This window comes from Diadema antillarum, unplaced genomic scaffold (assembly GCF_040938485.1).
Source record: "Diadema antillarum isolate AM-2024a unplaced genomic scaffold, OU_Dant_1.0 seq00001588_RagTag, whole genome shotgun sequence".
Classification (NCBI taxonomy): domain Eukaryota; kingdom Metazoa; phylum Echinodermata; class Echinoidea; order Diadematoida; family Diadematidae; genus Diadema; species Diadema antillarum.
The window spans coordinates 193,217-216,257 of NW_027272305.1; the positions used below are offsets into that span (position 1 = coordinate 193,217).

The window sequence follows — 23,041 nt, forward strand, 5'->3', positions numbered from 1 at the left end:
TAACATTTGTTTCACAAAATATTTGTGATTTTATCAATCATAAGAGTATGCTTTTAAAGCACACATCAGTGCACTACTTGTCAATCTACTAGTTGTATGAGCATGAAGAGCATTCCTCATTCATAGTTTGTTACATATTTTGTCAATAATTCTTCAATAAGTCTTTGATCAGACTGAACTTTCAACCCATGCAGCATTTACTCTGTGCATTGAAAGACAATCATGAGCAATGGTTCTTAGTGTCACAGATATGCCTGTTGATGTATTTATCTAAGATTTGATACACAGAGAGTTGAAATTCTGAATGGCAACTGGTCCTGACTATAGTTACATGAAGGGGTGAGGGAAATCCACTATCACCGAGATGGGTAACATGTGGGACTGTGTAGAGCTCTGCCACATTCTTTTTCTTGTTCTTTTTCTGTAGGTGATGATACTGAATTGCAGAATTGTTGTGACCTATTTCCTCTTTGTCAAATGCAAACAGCCATAGGGAGAAATTATCATGCAGCTTCCCCCCCCCCCCACTTTACCTGCGCCCTCATGTCCAATCTTACGGCTGGTTCGGGTGGCCCTGTGTACCGTGGGAATTAGTGGCATGATGCAACCGTGGTAACCAGAGCCCATCCCAACCGACAAACGTCTCGCAGGCATGCAGAAAAGAAACATGAGAGCTGGAAACACTCTCGACTCTCACGAACACTGCAAATATGACTTAGTGCCACTCTCACGATGATAGCGATCTGGTGAATTTTCGCGTCGTGAAATACACAACGGTGTGATGCTCTGTCACACTTGTAATGTACTCAAAATGAATTAAAGTATACACTTCTGTGAAAAATCATCAGAATACCATCAACATTCTTATCAGCACCTTGATACACATTCTTTTCTGTGCCATTTTTTGTGCCATGCCATTTCTAGCGAACTTCATGAAATTATGCATATACCAAAATAATGAAAAAAATACTAAATTGTGATAGCAATGATGCAGCTCTGAACAAGAAAGCAAGCATTCACTGAATTAAGTGTTTTTCTATAAAAGGAAAAACAACATAATTTACATCTGTATTTTGATATCTATATATTTTATTTATATTCTATTTTTCTCTGAGGAATTTGTTTTAGATAGACAATAGTTTCATACAAAAATTCTGCTTTATGTGAAGATGACAATAATACAAGCCAAAAAATCAGACAAGTGTTTTTTTTTTCCCGCATTTGAGTAGTCGATATAACTCAATGTCAGTGACTGCAATCCTTATTGGATCGGACTGAGGCACAGTTCCATAATCAATTGTTTCCCTATTGTGCAGACATATTACCCAATTAGACTTCGACACGCGCTGTGTGTTTGGCATTGCACGGAAGGCAGTGTCACTGATTATCAGGGACAAAAATAGATGAATAGGGCTTGCGAGAGATCGAAACAGAGAGAGAGAGAGAGAGATGGGGATGATTTGTCAGTTGTTTTGGCCTTTCAACTGCACTGAAATGGTATGTTTATATCTAAATGCTTGATAAATACCGCTTTCAGTAACTCATACATTTTTGGCCCGCTCCTGGTCCGAACTAAATTAGCCCGCGCCAAGCAGTAAAAATTGCGTTCAGTAACTATAGCAGAGCCGCGCTACTTTTATGATGACCCATTCATAAACTTGGTCACATAAGGGATAACTGCCATGGTAACTGAACACGTCATGGACAGAGCGGAAGTGCATTTTTGCGCGATATTTGATGTGCATGCCGCGTGCTTATGAGCTGAGCAGCGTAAGCTGTGACCTTTGACCTTGAAAGGAATTTTGGCCCGCGCCTGGTGCTGCTATCGTTCATAAACTCTTCGATCAGCGCCAGGCCCTTGCCTGGTCCGCACCTGGTGCTAGCTGCAGCAGCGCCAAAATAGCCCGCTCCTGGCCCGCTCCTGGCACGGGCCACTTTGGCCCAACCCATTCATAAACTCAAAATTTTTTGACTTGGCCCGCTCCTGGTCCGAGCCAAGATGGTTACTGAAAGGGGTAAAAGATCTTTAGATAGAGGATGGAACTAACTTTAGTTATGTTCAGACAACAAACCCTAACCTTGAGGTTAGGAAACCTCGAGGTTAAGCTTTTGCCCCCTAACTACAACGTGTGTCCACACGACAAATCTTAACCTCCAGGTTACGAAACCTCGAGGTCAAATTCCTGCCCCTTTGAGTGCCTTGATTTTTGTGTCCACACGGTGCTTAACTACGAGTGGGACCCCCCCCCCCCCCCCCCCCGCGGCTCGTGATTAGAACGCTAACCATAAGTTTTCTCGTGGTTCTTAACATCGAGCAAACCTCGAGGTTAGTTAATTTCTACGAGTGCGTCTTCACGGTCCCTAACTACAATGTACAAGCTCTAACCTCGAGGTTATGGCTTGCCATCTGAATGTAACTTTTGATTCTAGTGATGAACTTGCATAAATTAAATATGAAGGAGGCAGACCCAAGGGTTATGACTCTATGATAAACAAACATTACTGTTGTGAACCAAGAAAACTGTTTTTAAGACAATATTCAAACGAGCACATATATAGTTCATCAATACTATCTCTTTCTAAAACTTTCTAATCTTTCATGGTTTGATATTTCAGTGTATATACCATGCAAAATGTGATACAAATTTGACTGTTTTCTTTTTATTCTATTTCTCGACAGAATGAATACCACCAAATCAGACTGTCACTTCTAGCAAATGGAGCACTTGGGGGCGGCCTACTGTGTCTGCGCTTTTACGCAACCGGCACGCAGCCACCGGTCTTTGCGCCCGCCGACAATCCAGCATCAGTTTCACACAGTGTCTTGGCACGAACTTTGACCTTCCTCTTCTTACCAGCATACAATGCATGGCTACTGATGTTCCCAGTGACGCTGAGTTTTGATTGGTCCATGGAATCCATCCCACTCATTCAAACAATAACCGATGTCCGGAACTTGTGGAGTGTGTGCCTCTATGGGTCATTAGCCTCTCTTGGATTATATTCATGTAGGGAGTTAAATTTTCTCCACGAGGTCTCTGTAAGGGGGGCGGGCAGGTTAAAACATGTGCCTTCGTCTCAGTCTCATGAAAGTTCTGACTCTGTCCCCACAGGAGAGGAGGGTGACCAAAAGCTATTATGTAATGGGGTATCACACAAAACTAATGGTAAGGAGTCTAAACTGCTCCGAAGTGGGCATGCAAAGAAAGCCATCATATCTGCCAGAAAGGAGAACAACAATTTCTACCCACGGCACAGCAACGGCTGTGTGTCCACCCGCAAGCGAGCCAACCCGCCGCGCCACTCCTCCTACAGTCCTGAACGAAACGGTCATCACCGGATCAGGAGCAATAGCTGGTGTAACCATGGCAACACAGCAGAAACGAAAATGCAGGGAGAGACAGAAAAACGAGAGCGAGTCCTGGGTACAATCGTCATGGCGACATCCTTTCTGATATTCCCCTTCCTGCCCGCATCTAACCTTCTGTGCTATGTAGGTTTCGTGGTGGCTGAGCGCATCTTATACATCCCAAGCATTGGCTTCTGTCTGGGCCTGGCAGAGGTCGCCAACCAGGTTTGGCAAAGATCGGAAGCGATGGTCCGCAAGCTTCTCCTGGGCTTCATCCTGATACTGGTGTGCCTATATTCCTGCAAGACGGTGATGCGGAACAGAGATTGGCAGTCTGAGGAATCTCTCTACAGGGCTGGGATTGCCGTCAACCCACCAAAAGGTATTACAAGAATAAAGATATTCTAGGGGAAATACTCCAGCAATCATCAAAAGTTTAGTAAGCTGAACTGGTCTGTGCTTTTTCGTGCCGTCAATTGTGGTCAAACAACTATTCGAAAGAAGGGTAATATCTAGTTTGAAGACTAGCTCACATGACATGATTACTGTGCATCACACTAGTACCAAGTGGGACTGAAGAATGTTATTGATTATTCCTTAAAGAGAACATTGCAGCTGGAATAGAAATATTTGTATCTGCCTCTTGGGAATAGCAGTGGATGATAACAAAAACATAAATTCATGCTCTTTTAGCAAAGCAGTATCCATCTATAAATTGTATACTGCTAGATGCCTCTGTCAACCAAAGAGCTGATGAGACTTAGCCTACAGTAAAGGTGTGACAAAAATGTGCAGGAAGGTAAAATTCTTATTTAGGAGGGTATGGGAGGTCTCATAGATGGGTTTACATGAGACACTTAATCCTCTTAGGGCAAGACAGTGGATCATATGAACCAATATGAATCAATTGTGTAGAATTGATGCTGATTCTTTCCACAGAGAAGGACCTCTGACTGCTACAAAACCCAGGAATATTTTCCATCAAGCAACAATAGGTGGCGCTGTTCTCCTTTTTATACTGAGCTCAGTTGAGTTAGCAGCATATGAACATAATTGCCAGAGAGATGCAAATGTTTGTGTTTTGCTGATTTTTAATGAGTCATTATCGTATTTTTCGCCCTTCACAGCTTTAGGGAATCTTGCCAATATTTACAAGACTGCTGGAAGGATAAGAGAGGCAGAAGATGCCTACAGAAAGGCATTGACATACAGGAAAAACATGGCAGATGTCCACTATAACTTGTAAGTATGTGACCCAGAAAGATTGTCAATTTGCATGACATTGGATTCACTTTTTGAAGCCAAATCTACTCTCGTCAGGATTTCATGGTATCTTCAGGCTCTTGTGTATTTCTTGTTTATGGAAATAAGTTTCTATGAAAGTAATTTTCATCATCTGTATATGCCAAGAGAGCCACTGTTACTATACTATTGTCCCAGAGCTTGAAGGTCATTAGTTTAGTCTAATTAATGATAATATGTTGATATGTTCTTGTGTATGTTCAGATTTATATCAGATGATTTAAGTTATCACAACAGTAATGTAGTAATTCTGTTGTTGCTTCCAAGCCAAGAGATAGTAAAAATTGATTAGGAATTTACAGGAATGCCATTCTTCTTGAGCAGTTGTGTGTCACCAGTAGAGTGAGGGCAGCATTAAATTAATATCTCATGTTGCTGTTACCATGATCATTGCAAACCTCTTCTCACTTCCCTTCCACAGAGGTGTCCTGCTTCAGGAGGTGGGTCGAGTGGAAGAGGCAGTCGAGAGCTACCAGATGGCAATCAAATGTCGCCCTCGCATGTCAAGTAAGTGCCATGTTGCCAACCTTGTGTGACTGTCAGGATCAAAAGACATTGGATGGCAGGAAGAAGGGGAATCTGCAAGACAGACATATTCTCCTTGATTAGTCTTGATCTACCGTAAGAAATCTTCTAAGATGATTGCTCATTTCTGTGCCTTTACTGGACAGACGTGTTCTGTTGTGTATGGAATATGAGGTGAAATATAAGTTTAGAGTTTATTTAAGATGCTGACCCATGGTTTTGATAGAAATTGATCCTTCTCTATGTCCAGTAATCCTTTTATAGATCAAGAGTTGGAGTGCAAATGAAATGCCTTTGTCAAGTATTCAAGTTTAAACTTCTAAATGAATTGACAATGATTTATTAGTGATTCATTTGCATTTCTGTGAAAATCACTTTTACCAGAATTGATGTAAATTCTGCCCATAACTCAAACCTAAAATCTAGCATACATAAAAACCAAAACATAGAAAGCCCCAATGGCTCACTCACAAATTTGAACTGCCTTATCTTTAAGTTACATTTTTTACTCACTTACAAACTTTGTATGTTTTTACTGTTAACCCATTGAGGACGGACTGATTTTGTTACAACAGGCATTTCCCATAGACACCTGCCTGAGTATACCCGGGACTCGTCCTCAATGGGTTAACATTGCTTTAGAATGTGATGTCACCTCCAAATGTCTATATTCCAATAATGCTCTTTCTTGAATACAGTGGCCCACCTGAATCTTGGCATCGCCATGACAACCGTTGGACGCATCACAGAGGCTGAGGCGGTCTACCGGCGGGCAGCAAAACTGGATGATGCCGGCCTGAAGGACCCAAAGGGACAGATGCATGGCATCATATCAGCACTATTCAACCTGGGCAGGCTCCTACAGGAGGCCAATAGACATGAGGTAGGGGGACCAGGGGGAGTGGTAGATGAGATGATGTTGATGATTGTGGTAAATTGTTATGATGGTAATAAAGATGGTTGTAAGGAGGATGATGATGATGATGATGATGATGATGATGATGATGTTACAGATGATTGTGATGATGATGATGATGCTATGGATGATTGCAGTAATTATTATGATGATTAGGATTGTTCTGGAAGTGATGATATAGATGATTGTGGTGATGATAATGATGCTATGACTTGTGATGATAACGACAGTGATTAGGATTGCTCTGGTAATGATGATATGGATAATTATGCTGCTGCTGCTGCTGATGATGATGATGATGATGACGATGGTGATGATGATGATGAAGATTATTGTGTGATGACGATGAGAATGATAGTGATTGTGATGAGTGAATGCAATGATGATGATGATAATGATGTCGTGATAGTAACTGCATAGTGATGATGATGATGATGATGATATCACTAATCATGGTATTGACACAGATTTACTGCTTTACAAGCTCACCATAAATGTGCATTTCAATGCTTGCTATCAATAGGAAGCCCTGGAAGTTCTGGAAGAAGCTCTTGACCGACGCCCAGATTACTACTCACCACAGAGTCTCTTCAACATGCTGGGTAAGTTCCTATTCTGGTTTGAGATATCTTCATGGGAAATGAGAGATATATATTTTCAGCAGTATGCATGGTTCTTCTTTAGTTCTTACACCTCCCTTTAAATACAATACTACATGATCAAATTCAATAAGATAACACACCAAATCTAACACTAATACGAATGGATTTACAGTGTACATCCTGCTTACTATTTGTGTCATTGCAGTAGGGGAAAGTAACTTGGTGTCCACTTGTGTCCTGCAAGATTTTAATATCCCCAAAGATCTTAAAGGGGATGGTGAGTAACTGATCAGTGGGAATCAGTGGGAATGCTGGGGATGATTGTTCCAATCCTTGTGGGATTCATTTAAGAGTACATTATATATCTATTGTTGTGTGAAAATTATTTGCTTCAGAATGGTCTCATATTCAAGTAATGTGCAGTTCAATGTTTTCAGGTTAGCATGCCTGTACAGTGACGGGGCGATCATTAACGGGCCGTTAAACATTACCCAGAAGTGATTGCTCATGCTGTGTGTGTTTTAAATCTGATGAACTGAGATATTCCACACATACAAGATGTCAATGGATGTAAAGCTTGAACTATCACATGTATTTGACACTGTTATCTCACCTTACTGTTTTCCTCTTTTAAATTCTTCCTCTTCCATGAAAGGTGAGACCCACTACAAGCTTGGTAACATTCTTGAAGCTGAGAAGTGGTTCCAGGAATCACTGTTGAGCAAACCAGATCATGTGCCTGCCCACCTGACCTACGCCAACCTCCTCAGCAAGACTGTAAGTCTTTTGGGTCATTCTATAAACTGTAGGTATTACACTTCATGCCTTCATATCTCATCACTACCAGCCCTGAGGTTATGAAAAACAGATACATGTATGCTCTGTAAAAGCAAACATTTTCATGCAAGTTATTTTTCATGCTCCGCCGGATAAGATGAATTTTGTGTGTACTATGGTAAAAGATAACTGATCTGCATTATGACAGCAAATCCATTCAAACTACAGTGTATTATAAGGACTAGCAAAAGTGAAGAAAACTACAAATAGCACAACAGTTCTGGGGTGTGAAATTATCTCCATGATTTTTTCATTTGGGATGATGAAGACTTTCATGCCAATAACATGTTTATTCTGTTGTAAATGGAACAAAAGCTAAAGACAATAGATAATCAAGCCCTTAATGTTTACTTTTTTCAGCCAATGTAACCATGCATTTCTTCTCTTCTTCAAAACAAGGCTAAAACAGGTGCAACTATACTTTGTATAATAGCACAGAAATCTGCAGCTATGCATTTCTTATCTACGTCAAAACAATCAAGGCTAAAACAGGTGCAATTACTTCTTATAATAGCACAGAAATCTACAACTATGAATTTCATATCTACTTCAAAACAAGGCTAAGACAGGTGCAACTACTTCTTAAAATAGCACAGAAATCTACAGCTATGCATTTCTTATCTACTTCAAAACAATCAAGGCTAAAACAGGTGTGACTGCTTCTTAAAATAGCACAGAAATCTACAGATGCCTTGTATTTCTAACAAACATTTAACACCTGTGCCAACCATCTGAAAAAAGAAAATCTATATTGCTCCACCTGCAAGTTCATGAAAATTCACTGTTTAGACTCTCTTGAATGCACAGGCCTATTCAAGCAGTGAAGTAGTGAGGTCATTCCCTCTGTGTGGGGTCAACAAACTCTATTCACTCAGCCAAGTACAAGGGGTTGATTCCCTTTAACTTCATACAGACAAAGAGGACACACACAAACACACTATACCTGCATGTACCTTGAGATCAAAGATATAAAATACTATGACATATAACACAACAATTTCATACGCTTTTAGTTTCATGCTAGTTTCATGTCATGTGATTTTTTTTTAATCCACTTTTACAGAATAGAGACTCTATTCTGAGTATACTTTAAGCAGAGTATATCAACTTGGTTTGAATTGTCACATGTCTGTAGATGGGAGGCTGCAAAGATAGTTCTGACATTACATGGGGAGTATTCTATGTTAACTTGATCTGGTTTCTGAAGGTAATGAAATTCTCTAGTTTCTTGTTGATCACATATATATGTTCTATCAAACCTGTGCTGCTGTTGTTTGGAAGAATGAAAAATGATGTTTGAAATACTTCCTCAGAAATTGAATTTCTTTGAGTAGTTACTGCAAACCATAAAGATGGGAGGAGAAGTCCTTTTAACCAAATTTTAGATTGTAATGATTTCTATAGTTAAGCCTGACAAAAAACTTAATATCCCTTTTTTTTTATTGCAGCCAAACCATCAATTTTTGCAGACCTGACTGTTCATGAAAGAAAGAGATTATAGATACAGAGGGGAGATGTGCTGTAACAGATTGTTATCAAATGTCACCCTATGTATTTTTTTTTATAGCACACCTGCTGATCTACTGTCTTAATGAACATGTCTGAAAAAATGAAATCAGTGGTTTTGTTGGGCTTTTTTTTCTGGCATGTTTGTTAATATGCTGATCTGCAATTTCAACAAAAATTTAAACAAAAAATGCAAGCAGTTGAGGTCTTAACCCTAAAAAGACTGGGCTATTTTGGTAGCTCGAAAGACTGGGGGGGGGGGGGCCTAAAGGGCTCCCCCTTAAGATCTCGGCCGTGGATCGCGCGATCACCGCGGAAATTTGCACAATGGTAGTGTGGGATATAATCTACAAGATCGTATATTGAAATTTTCCAAAATAGTCTTCTTTTATTTTATTTTGATTAATTACGCTAATTTATGCGAGAAATCAGACTTTTTGATCTAAATCAGTAAATAAGCTCCAAAAGTGCTCATTCTGGGTCTAAATATTCTTTGTGGCATTCTTAGCAAATGTACTTGAAAAAAAATTCAGTATCAAAATTAATTTCTTATTTCTTTCATTGTTTTATGAATTTCTTATGTATTTCCTTGTTTTTTCAACCTTTTGTTTTTGTTGTTTTTTTCATCAAAATTTGTGGCAGACCCTTTTTGAAGCATAACACTACTAAAACAAATTAATCTTAGCCATTGAGAGTAAAAATAAGCATATTTATATGAACCATGTGAAAAACTCAATTTGTATTGACTTTGTACACAAAATCACATTTTTGAGCCATTTTCGGTCTCACGTGCATGTACAAAAGGTTATGTAACCTCAGAACTGTACCCCCGGGCGTCACAAATTTGGTGTCAAAATGTGCGGGAAACTGGAAAGAAAAAAGTCATAGAGCATCGCGGCGAGAGTATTGCGTGTTGCAGAGTAATCGCGCGAAATGTCGAGGGGGGGGCCTTTTAGGCCCCCCCCCCAGTCTTTTTTAGGGTTAAAAAAAAAGAAATACATAGGGGGACTTTGGCATTTGATAACAATCTGTTATAGCACTGATTATTCTTGTTGAGGATTTTTGTATCTGAAATGTTTTGTGGTTTTTTTGTTCGTTCGTCCTCAGAATCGAGCACATGATGCTGAGTATTTTCTGCAGAGAGCAGTGGACCTTGAACCAGAGAATGCTAATGTGTTTCGACACTATGGTAAGACTCAGGACTGGTACTTCTCTCTGTCACTCGATTACAGTTCCATTTCATTTTACTTCATTTCCAACACATATGATGATTACAACATTTGAATACACATAGTAATGATACAACAATGCAATGAAAAACAAACTGTGAACAGTTTGCCAAGCATACCAGCCAAGTTTTCTATCTTATTCATTTACATTTATGATTTTGTTTCAATATTTGAAGAGATCTTGGCTGTTTGAGATATGTTATAAATCTTCCTATTCTTTTTTTTCACTCTGTTTTTTCAAGTGAGATGATGGCAATTCATTTGTTTGTTTTACGGGGTAGCAGAGTTGCATGTGTTTAAACATTTTAGTTTTGTGTCTGCCGATGTCTTGCAGATGGAAGAATATTGGATTGGTTCCTATAAGCCATCGGAATGAGATCATCAGCTTTTCAGTGTTTCTCTTTTTTTGTATAATTTCCATATTATGTGGACAAGTAATTAGAGGAGCTACAGGCCTCAGCTTAACCCGTTGAGGATGGGCTAATTTTGCTACAACATGCATTTCCCATAGACCCAGCCCGAGTATACTCGGTAATAAAATATGTAATGCATATGGAGTTGGAAAGCAAATAGAACTTGGCAGCCTTGAAAATTAGTGTGTATCAACTTTCATTACCGGTATTTTGTCCTTCGATCCATCCTCCATTTGAATCTCCAGGTCAGTTTTGGCATGACCAGGGCAACTTCAAACAGGCGTCTGACTACTACCACCGAGCCCTCCGCTTGCAGCCCAATGACTTTGAGATCACCTTCAACCTTGCCAACTCCCTCCGCCAGGCAAAGGAAAACGAGGAAGCGGAGGTCTACTACAGGCAAGCTGTGGACCTCAAACCTGATGTGAGACATTTTTTTTTTTCTTCTTCTCCCTTTAGCATAATATGCCTGATTGATACCGTTTGCTAACTACTGTAAACGCAGAAATTTTTGTGGTACATTAATTTTTACATATTTCACGCTACTTATGGCTAGCGTGAATTCTAAAACCCATGAAAATATCTTCACAATTTTATCTGCACATTTGAATGGGTTGACAATTGCACAGCGTGAATTCAAGAACACGCGAATATGTTTTTGAGCCGCCCAGTGTGAAAAATTAATCGCTTGAAAATATTGACATTTACAGTATTGCTAGTCATCTGGTCCAAACCATGAGGAGTCGGCATCATTCACGTGTTTTCTGGCTTGAGTAGGGTATGTGGGCAGACCACTTCACAGGGTTAGCACCCTACTCTTTGCGATGAATAAATAAAGCGAGCGAGATCTTTTACGTGATTGAGTTCTGACGAACTCACACACGGTACCTCAATTTGATATCCTGCATGAGGAACAGAGTGTTTTGCCCCATACTAGAGGGAACAGGATGATTACACACAGCATTGCTAAGCTAGACTTGCGAAACTAACCACAGCCATTTGATTGTCAGGCAGACGTGCTACTGGCAGAGCTACATCTTTTTATTGATATCAGTAGATTGGGTAATCACATGTAATATTCTGTTATCATGATTAGAGACTCATGTTTCTTCCTAGGTGGTCATCTTTTCTCACACTCTTTGTCATCTTCTAATTCTTGTTGCTGTGGAAACAGGTTGCCAATGGACACGTGAACCTCGGAGCCATGCTGCACCTGAACGGCAAGCTGGAGCTGGCTGAGGAGAGCTACCTGAGAGCCCTGGCCCTGAAGCCAGATGACCCGACCAGCCTGCAGAACCTCAAGAAGCTACGCAACCTCATGGCCAAGAGGGCAAGCAGGGGGGGAGGCGGAGTCGACGACGCCTAGCAACCGGTAACCCCTGGGGATGAAACAAGGAACCAACAGGCTGATGCATCCTCTCTATTTATGGTCCCGAAGCCTTCTGCTGATAACCAAAGTTGGAGTCACAAGAGGATTTTTAAGTCCTGACTCTAATTTTTCAGATTTCTAGGCAAGCAGTGACAGTACGCCTTTATTGCTTCCACCGGCAGATACATCAACCGCCGATTTCTGATATCTTTTGAACGCCAAAGTGGTATCATGACAGAACATAGAGAAGTTCTGTTTTTCTGTATTTGTATGTCGTACACACAGTGCACACCTCAGGCAAGATTGTACATTGGACATTTCTGTGATGATTATGGCTGTGTTCATGATAGATCCAGTGTATTGCAGGAGAGTTTCACTTTCTTTTTCCCTCTAGCTTTCTCTCTCTTTCTCTTTGTCATCTGCACCTCTCCCCATGGGTGCCTGCTTCCCATCATCAATATATCCATGATCTTTCTCCTTGATATGATGGTCTGTATTATTTCAGGAGGGGAATCTAAGTCACACCAAGTATCTTATCTGACATGTCTCATTATCATTTGGCAGTGGTATGGACTGTGGTTCCTGTGCTTAGCCAGAGAATGTTCACATATGACACATACTATGCTGGCAAGACGTAAAGTTTATTTGTGGGATATTTATTCACACAAGATCATGGATTGTAATTATTCATTTTGACAGCAAGAAAAATATTTGTCAACTTGGGTCTTTTGTGCTACAGACATGCCAGAACACTACTCATAAGTGACTCTACTGTCTATGTGAGCTGTGATTAGTCAGATCTATTTCATTAGGACTATCTGAGAATGACTTTGAAGGAATATAATTTTTTCTGCGTCATATCCTGACATTCAATACTATTTTGATTCATTTTGTACAGCACCTATGAATTCCATTGAAAATAGTTTGCTGATTTTTCTATTTTTCATCATGAAATACTTGACCACTGGCACCATTCTATAAAATAGATGGACCAACTCCCACTTCCTTTCCATATCATTTCCCTGTTTGATACTTCCTTCTGTGTCATCTGTCTCAAAGACAGCCTAGACATTGTGCATGAAGGAGTGGGCGTTTGTTTGTTTGTTTGTTTTTCATTGGGTTTTTTTTTTTCCTATACCAAATGTGCAATATGTAGGACTTGTAAGCACATGATGATGTTACTATGTTTGGTTCGGAGATAATGTGATCAAGATATTATGCATTTTGTTGAAAATTTCCATTTTTAAAGAGGTTAACGGAGGAACCTTACATATCATATTTCATGCTCCAATTACGTGTGATTATGTATTTGGAAAAGGTAACCGGAACATGGTGGACTGAATTAGTTTGCATAACGTAATCAATGCTTTTCTAGCTTTTAGAGTGAGGATATCGGAATATTCTTGTGTGGAGTCTGCTCCCGAACGACTACCAACTGAGAGACGTTATTATCTGACAAGGAAAACCACATAATTGCAATGTTAAATGGGGCATTTTATAGACAATATCATTGTCCCTGTTTTGTTTTAGCCAGGTTTTTATGAGCCTCCTGGTACAGTTACAAAGCTGGCATTATAGGGTTACACCATTGTGGTCACCAGATAAAAAAGGATATGCATAGAGAATAGATAATTCTGATGTTTTTGAGTGTTTTTGCTGTCTCTGAGGAAATTCACGCTATCGTGTGATTTGTTCAAGATGATGACCATGTGACTGCCCAAATCCACGTGGGGTTGATGGAGAGAGACCAGAGACATGAGAAGAGGCCTCTGCAATGTAAAAAAAAAAATGGACAGGGCATTCTCGTGGTGCGTAGTGTGATACCACAACAATGGACTCATTTTATACCTCATATGCACATAAAGTGAAGTAGAGAAAACACAGAAGCGGGTTGGGAATCATCTCTATGCATATCCAACTAGTCCAGTGGATGCCAGATGTATTCTTTTTGCGGGCAGAATGTAGATTGTGGATGGTAAATTGTAGCAACATCGGATGGTATTATATGATGTGACTCGGCTTGAGTGAAAACTGAGCATATCCACTGTTGATTCCCAGAATATGTGGATGGAAAAATTGGAATATACTTGGATTTGGTTTTTTTTTATAGATATATTATGAACCTTGGTATGATGTATAAGTCTGAAATCTTCCATAGTGGGAGAAAGTTTTCCTTGATGCACAATTTATCTCATTTTATAGAAGAGTTTTATATGAACATATCAATATTTTGTCTCAGAGCAGTCAAACTGCAAGCATTCTCTTGTTTAATATATTTTCCTTATTTTGTTTTCCTTTCGCACACCTTTTTTTGACTCATCTATTGACTATATCCCATTATGCTAATCACTCAATCCTCTTCATGTGAAGTGGCTCTTATGTTAATTCAAATGTCTATTCAATTTTCCAACAGAACATCTGATGAAAATATGAAACTCGTTATTACATTATTTTGTGGACAATACAGTATAAAGAGTATAGAATAAATCCCATGCACCACAATCACTGTCAGACAAAATTATGACATGTGAGTAATATACATCATAATCAAGAATATGCCAACTCTGGAAATGTCTTGGAATGTCAAATTCAATTCTTCATGGTCTGTTATGAGGTTGTATACAAATATATGTACATTTGTACCTGAATAGCTGAATTTGTACTTCTGTTTACTAGGAATTAACTCAGCATTGCAAATAATGGAAAGACAAGTTTCTTGCATCCACTTAGTAAGAATTTCTTGGGAAGTCCTTTGCACATTATTTCTCATGTCTAATGTTGCATGATGTCACAAGATATTTTATTATGTAATGCTTTATTCATTCAATTTCTTCTTTTTTTTTCCAGTAGAAATGATGGTATGTTGCACATTCCTGAACTTGCCAGATGGTTTCTGTAGGTTGTTTTTGGTGTAATTTGTGTATAAAGCATTTCTGCACATTTCATGCAATTCCTCTCTAGGTTTTGTTGAGTTAGGAATAGTGTGATGTAACTGTTGTGAGGTCTTACAATCTGCTGCTGAACTCTACAGTCAAGTATTTATATTTTCCATTCCCATTCTTCTTGTACATGGTGCTCACAAAATACAGATATTACGTAGGTTGAGATGTTTCATTGCTTAGCAAGAGGGAAATGAGATATGTTCCTTTAAGTTACATGTGTTAATTGTGTATTGGAAGAGGTGATAGTGATAATAATGATAATAATAATGTAATGATTTACATTTTTACTATGCTTAATGAAAGGTTTCTAAGTGCTTGCATCATTGTAATTATGGGTTATTACCATGACATACATAAATCTCACATTCTTAAACATCCAGTTGATGATTGTTTTTAATTTTGGCAGATATTCTAGTCTTGTTTTAATTAAAGGATAGTAGAAGATGGAAAATTGAAATGCAAGCATCTGCATATAGTTTTACTGGGTTATTACTAGGTTGCAATATATCTCTAGCCCTGCTTATTGATAAGTGGACACTGCTCCATGCCATGGGGCCTAGGATGTGCTAAACATGATGGCTGAATGTATGTTGAAACTCACATGATTGCTGAAAAAGAGAATAATATAGCACTATCTCTGCTGTCATAAGTCACAGGCTTTTGGTTATGTGAATGATGTTGCCGGGTGTGTGTGTGTGTGTGTGTTGGGGGGGGGGGGGGGGGGGGGATGGGCTAGAAATTGTGTGTCACAAAGAACACCAGCCTTTAATGCAGTGTGTGTGTTTTTTGAAGAGGGGCTGGGATATTTCACTCTGCTCTCTGTTGTGAGTAAGCTGAAGTTTTGCTGTGTGCATTGTGAAATAGATTTATGCTATGGGAAAATATTGCCAAAGTCTAGGGGATTTCATCTGAAGAGGTAGAGATTCAGCCATAAGAGCTCAGATGAACCTGTTTCATGGGGAAAAAAAATAGTCAATCATATTTCTGTTTCCTATGTTTTCCCATATCGTATCAGAGTCGCATCTTCTCATGGTTCTTAATCATGTTGCATCATGATTGTGAATCAAATATTGTTAGTGTGTAGCAGATGTGTATTGGTCATTCTGAACTGCAATGATTTAACTTTTCAATTATAAAGGTATTGTGTCAATGAGGGCAGCATTGGTCAACAGTTTTCAGAAGCAGCCGGTCATTTTCAAAACTTTGCGTAAAAAAAAAAAAAAGGTAGAGATGAAGCCATTTCATGTCATAGACTTACAACTGATCATTTAAACAAGCCACAAGGTCCTATATCCATTACCTAGATGCACTCATTGCATGAGGGAATGACACATCTCTATGACCACAGTGACTGGGTAGTGCCCCTGTTACCACTCAATAAGACATTATACCAAAGAAACAATGAGCTGTTCTCCAGAAATGTCGTCATTGTCACATTATACTCTACCGAGATTGTCATTGTAAGAATTTAAAGATGCATAATGTAATTATGAATTTTCACCTCATATTGAAATGTCACAGCTTTCCACATATTTGTTTAAACTCACTCTCCTTTTTTATTGATATGTCTGTATCAATGTTGTAATTCAGAGCAGCCATTTATTTGGTTGTATTTTGTTTCAGAATGTTGTAGTAACGATTAGAGCATTTTCATACTTGGAATGTTAGTGTTGCTGAAAATTTCTGTTGTTAATGGCTGAAGCATGGTGCAAGACGGTGTAAGAATATCATACTTTAGTGAACTCCATTTTCCTTTCTCACAAAGAAAATGAGAGGTAGAATGGGAAAGATATCCATATATAGTCATTTCACTTGTGTGTTACGAAGGTCTGAGTGTATATTGACATCTTAGGAATAATGCACTTAATCATGTATTATATCATAATTATTCAATCTACTTCCAGAACTTGATGTCCTGTGAGTTTTCCTATCTCTGGACTTAACCATTACCAAACTAGTCATTGAAAATGATTCTACATCACATTTCTTCCACTCTGCAATTACCCAAGATTGTCTTTTGTACAAAATACTGATAGTCCTTCTCCTAGTTCTCAATCCCTTCACTGTATACGTCATCAAAATATTAGTGGGTGTTGTATTTTGAAGAATCCACATCCTAGCATCCAGTAGGAGTCAAGTGCCTCTATTTTTATACCACCATTTACCCTCATCTTTGAGTATCAGTGGTATCCTCCAACATCCTATGTGCAATCGTGTTATGTTTTAGTGTAATACCACCATTTTCTCTTGTGACTCTGACAAGTCAATAAACTTATGGAAAACATTCTAAATCAGTGTCTGTATAAGGCTGCATTCATTAGTTTCACCAGTCCTTTGTCATGTATTCTTTCCTTAATGATGCACTGCACAGTTTTCATTTTTTTTCTAATGATTTCACACACAATACATCCTTGGTCTATAAACTCTTTACTGTAGTATTATGTATGTCTGTTGCTGTGGTGAAGTCTAGTGTGCGCAGGTTTTTAAGCTGGAAAGTAACAGTCCTCAGACAATTCATTCAAAGTTTTGTGGATAGCAGTAGCATGTATGTTTTAGAAGCTTTCGTGGAGATTGTCAGTTTTGATTGAATTTGTTTGTGTTCAGCAGAGACAGACAGGCATGATCATAATTATAATCTTCCATCCATCCACATTGTATCAACATGGGGATGTAGATAAAATTCATCTGTTCGCGTAGATGAACGTGCTTAGACTTAATCTGCTCTTATAGGCAGCATAAATTCAATTCATTTACTTTTGAAATTAATGAAGCACGCTTTGAGAGAAAGCAGACAGACGGACAGACAGACAGACAGACAGAAACGAAGACAAAAAGATAAAGAAAGAGGGGGAGATCTGGAGAGAGGGGGCGTACCATTGGCAATAACAAACATCTTCAGAAGATCTCAAAATATGATGTTGATGATGAATGAGTATTTTGCAGGATTGGCATTCAAAAATGTCATGGAGACCCATGGGACACCCAGACCTCTCATTCGTTCAGTTTGATGTCATTCTCTCTCCGTCGCCATGGCGGGGAAATCCCTTTCTCCACTGCCGGGGAATTCCCTGCACGTCAGAGAGAGAGAGAGAGAGAGAGAGAGAGAGAGATCACCGAGTTGAAAAGTAAGTCGGGTCAGTCACAGTGACGTGCCTAGCATTCTCAGTGATGGAAAACAATCATACATTCTTACCTTGTACACAGACATTTAAATCTGAAACTGATTTAAAAGGATATAGTGTCAATGTTGGGTTGTTTGCTGCCCGTTCAATGGATGGAATAGTTTTGGTTAAAACCTGGCTTCAGGTTTCTCACTTTTTTTCGGCGAGATCATGAGAAATATCTTATGAAACATGAAAGAGCATGTGATTCCAAGAGGAATTCACCGTTTCTTTGATGAAAATTGATTTTGTAATGGCTGAGATGTTGAAAATAAAGCGATCCTAATAAAAGGTGGGACCCACCTTTTATTAGGATCGCTTTGTTTTATTTTGGTTTTGGACACCACAGCCTTTTCAAAGCCGATTTTCATCAAATAAACTTTGAATGTCTCTAAGAATGGTATGCTCTGTAACATTTCATTAAAGTGGTTTCCTAGTATCTCGCAAAAAAAGAAAAAAAGTCAAAAGCTCAGTCCTCATCTCCACCAGCAGTACTATATTATCCCTTTAAAACGAGACGAATAAATTTTGATTTACTGTCGGTACAGCAAAAAAAAAAAAAAAAAGATATACACATATATATATATATATATATATATATATATATATATATTGTGCACTCTAGCAAATATGTAGCAAGATATATTATATATATATTATTTTATTATTATTTATTCTGCAATTCAATATAAAATATACAATACAAGCTGACATAAAATACAAACAGAAAATCGTAAATACATGATATAAATATAAATAAATAAATAAATATATATATATATATATATATATATATATATATATAGTGCACTCTAGCAAAGTATGTAACTTTATACTATTTAAACTGCATATTTGGGTTAAAACAAAAATCAGGAGACTGTCCTGTTCATACCTCTTGTAAACATGAGCCAAACCACAGTCATCTGATTAGTTATTTCTCTTTTGCTTATGTAGGAGGTCTTCCAGAAATGGGTAAGATGTTGGCCTCGTAAAGCTGTTAATGGCAACACAATGTCATTTCACAAATTTATGACAAGACTGCGTTTATGGTCCTATTCTTAGATTCAACAAAATAGACGAACTCATTATAAACTTCATATAACTGAGAAGGCGGCCTCGATATTCTGAAAGGCAATACATAGTACTAGTAAGTCAAGTAACACTTTTGCTTCTTGTTGCTATTCTCCTTGTTTGTACTTTGACCTCTGATTTGGCGCCATGATTGTGTCAAATAACATAATCTGATGTTTCATGGTATCTATATTAATATTGCTATAGAGGACCATTGTATTCACCGAAACTAAAATGTCTGTGTAGATTTTATGATATTTCCTGTGCCCATGTAATGTATAAGTGGAGTCATTCCTGAAACGATGGTGATGTGCGTTGTATTCCGCTGAGATGAGGCTAGAAGCACTATTACTTTGCTTGGAAGTCACCAATATTGATAAATAATTTTCCTTTCTTTTCTTTTTTCTTTTACTTTAGGTTTACAGCCAGTTTTCAATATCATTTCATTCATCTTTTTTTATGGGTGTTTTTAATTTCGCCTCAGACACTCTGGAATGTGTGAATACTTGTTTCAATTTCATCTTTTATTGATCAGTTTTGAAATCTTTTCATTCAGTAAATGCGTTGTCACCCGTTATTTGTCAATTTTAATTTAAATTCGTTTGTCAAAGTAGCTGAGCACGAGACAGCAAAATATTGATTTCGTTTATTGGTATTCTTATCCACCAAAATATCATTCAAATCGGGTACCCCAGATATACGTATGATGCTGTAATAATTGTCTTAATCGAATGGTTTACTTTGTGTTTTTTTTTTTGTGTGTGTGATTAAAGCGACGTAATTGTGACAATATCACATTAACGTCGCATCACATTTACGTCGCTTTAATCATATACATAGAATATAATCACATTTCACTGCACTCACTTAATAGATACTCACAACAGTCCTCTATCCACTCGATCGACACACAGACATTTTCTTATACAATCGTGCAGTGACACAATAATGTAAATGAAGTTTAGTAATGGGAGAAGAGATGCAGTTCGAGCATTATTCTTAAATTGTATATTGTAGGCCCTAATGACGGGCTGAATCAACATTCTTGGTGGAATAAAAGTCTCCATAAACATCCCATAAACATGAAATGTATGTGATCGATCACAAATTAGAATCGGAAGACCATGTGTCACACTAACATCTGCCGTAAAATTTTTCTTCTTCTTCTTTTTCTTCTTCTTCATCATCTTCTTCTTAGTTCTTTTCGTGTTCCCCATCCACCAGTCCACTGCCGTCTTATTCCAGTATCTCTAGTGCAAAGCATCGCTAAAGTTGGTTTATCTTCCATGCCCATAAATAATTGACAAATTGAATGACAAAATAATTAATTTGTTTGAAAAAAAATATGAATTTGATCCTTCGACGCACTCCTCACTCGCCAAGCGGCAGACTCGGATTTCAGCGACAGTTGACGAATTTGAACGCTTGACTTCTAAATTTGATTGACGATAAACGAATTGGTGTGCATGACAATTTGACGAAATTGAACCCAGGATTTGACGCAATAAGCTTCTCCGAACAAAATTGAATTGGAAAAAAAAAAATTGATAAAGTCGTCTGAAGAGATGACGGAAAACATAGGCCCTATGTATTATTGTTTATTATTTCTAATCGTAATCGCTAACGTAAAACAGCTTAAAATACTTTGCTGTTGCAGAAAAACAAAATCAATTTACAAGGTTACAGTTACATTCATCCTGCAGAAGATTTGCTTTGCTGCTCAAATGAAGATTGACGCGCTCTCTATAAAAAAATAATAATAATAATAACTATAACTGAGGCTTGCAGGGCAATCGCAATATCAGCAAAGCATCTATCTACATGTATCTATCATTTTCCCGGGTTATACAGTAAACGTGTTCATTATTCCGAAGGTTTGTTATTCCGAAGGTTTGTTATAGTAGGCTACGTACCTTCTTTTCATTTCCAGATTAACGAACCTTATTTAATTTTTGAATTAACGAACCTTCGGAATAACGAACCTTATTATTTCATTTTCGGATTAACGGACCTTCGAAATAACGCCACAAATGTTGGGACTAACGAACTCTTTTTAATTTTTGGATTAACGAATATAGACAGGGGCCGCGGAACGTTTTTCAGTGTGTCTGTGGGGGGAAGGGGGGCTGTGGGACGGGGGGGGGGGTGTTCAAGGTCAAGACCCCCCCCCCCCCCCCCCCCCCATTCATACGTGGACATTCCTTGTTGTCATATGTTTTCAGCTTTCTATAGTGCAATGGAAAAGACGATGGATATTCAACTTTGTGGATACCCGGTTTGGGTCTTTTGAAAGCCGTGGCGGCAGTCCCCACATAGCCTAGGCATCATGCGCGCACTTTATATCCTGATTGACTGATACTCATAAAATGGTCTAAAATATTGCTACTTGTTTGTAGTTGATGTCCCGGGGCGATCTTATATTCCGAAAGTTCATTATTCCGAAACACACAAATTCATTACTTTGTACAAGGTTTGTTATTCCGCAGTTTCGATAAACCGGAAATGAAGTATATGGTTTGTTATATTAAACAAAAAATAAATAGTGCGTTTTCTTATTTACAAACCTTCGGAATAACAAACTGAATGACATGTTTGCAACCCATCCCTCTCGTAGAACTAGATGAGATATTCACAAACAACTCCACTGACATTCTCAACCCGAACACACCTATTTGTTTGTGCCATTGTCGTTGAGTTGCAAACAACAAATTAATAGGCAACATATTTTAGAGTCACCTGATTGACTTTCCGCAGTTTGTACAACACAGAGCATCAGCTGATGTCTAGGGAGAAGAGGTAACCTAGTTTGAAATTAATCGCACGCACGACTGATTCTTGGACATGGAGACGAAAAGTCGCGATCGGCTGATGTCACAATTTACATCGGTTTGCATCAATTCACCCATTGTCTTCATTCAACTGGCCACTTGTTGTTCTATTGTGATGTTTATCATTGAAAGCGACCCGGTCAAGGGCTTGCTCTTGTGAAATAACATCCAGATGGGAAACCTAGTTATTTCAAAAAGACTGCTGTTCAATCTCGATATGGGTGTATCATCTCCATAAAATTTCATTTTTATATCTAACCTTTCGGACTGCTGCATGACGTGATGCACTTTTGATAAGGCTAAAACGAACAAAATGAAAGCAACAATGCAAGGTCCGCACTTTCAATTTGCGATGAATTGCTAAATATTCGTGTTCCGATAAAGTTTATCGATATGCTACCTATAATCATGAAAGCCAAAGAAGACTATTTTATTACGTACATAATAATTTACAATCTGTAAAAGTCTGAAAAAAGAAAATGACAGCACCACACACTTAACTTTCCCATGGAACCACATAGACTGGGTCGTATGGCTGATTTAGTATACTGTAAATAGTCTAGGCTGGGTATTGCGTTTTTACATCAAATGCACGTTTTCATAAAAAATAAAAAATCTGAGTTAAATGCCGAGACACCTTCACACAAAGCAAAATCAATGTCCCATTATAGCGGGCCCTTTGTAGCCTCCCAGTGGACAATATGATATTTCACTGTGAACAAACAGATCCATCCGCCTTTTCTGACACTATAGTATACCTAACTTAAGCCACATTTTGCACTCGCAGAATATACCTACTGTGAACAGGTTAGTTAAGTAAAATCTCTGAATTACTCTTTGATTCATTATTTGCATATGAGAAATACAAAAAGTGTGACGTATGTTACAGATATCATTGTGAACTAGTCCAAACGGACGCCAACCTATATCGATAGCACTGATCTCCAGAACTATGATAATATAGAGATCAGTGGTCGAGAGTAGTGGCCAT

The 23,041-nt window shown here is 38.4% G+C and overlaps 1 protein-coding gene across 1 annotated transcript in view; it reads left to right on the forward strand.

Moving 5' to 3' along the window:
* The window catches only part of LOC139710929 (protein O-mannosyl-transferase TMTC2-like), a 128,987-nt gene extending 116,115 nt beyond the window's left edge, over positions 1–12,872 (forward strand). The window contains exons 3-11 of the mRNA XM_071622853.1: positions 2,681–3,731; positions 4,477–4,591; positions 5,073–5,158; positions 5,875–6,059; positions 6,616–6,694; positions 7,350–7,471; positions 10,145–10,226; positions 10,925–11,103; positions 11,854–12,872. Coding sequence (XP_071478954.1) covers positions 2,681–3,731; positions 4,477–4,591; positions 5,073–5,158; positions 5,875–6,059; positions 6,616–6,694; positions 7,350–7,471; positions 10,145–10,226; positions 10,925–11,103; positions 11,854–12,045 — 2,091 coding nt within the window. The 3' untranslated portion in view covers positions 12,046–12,872. The remainder of the gene's footprint in view (positions 1–2,680; positions 3,732–4,476; positions 4,592–5,072; positions 5,159–5,874; positions 6,060–6,615; positions 6,695–7,349; positions 7,472–10,144; positions 10,227–10,924; positions 11,104–11,853) is intronic.
* Positions 12,873–23,041: the final 10,169 nt, after the last annotated feature.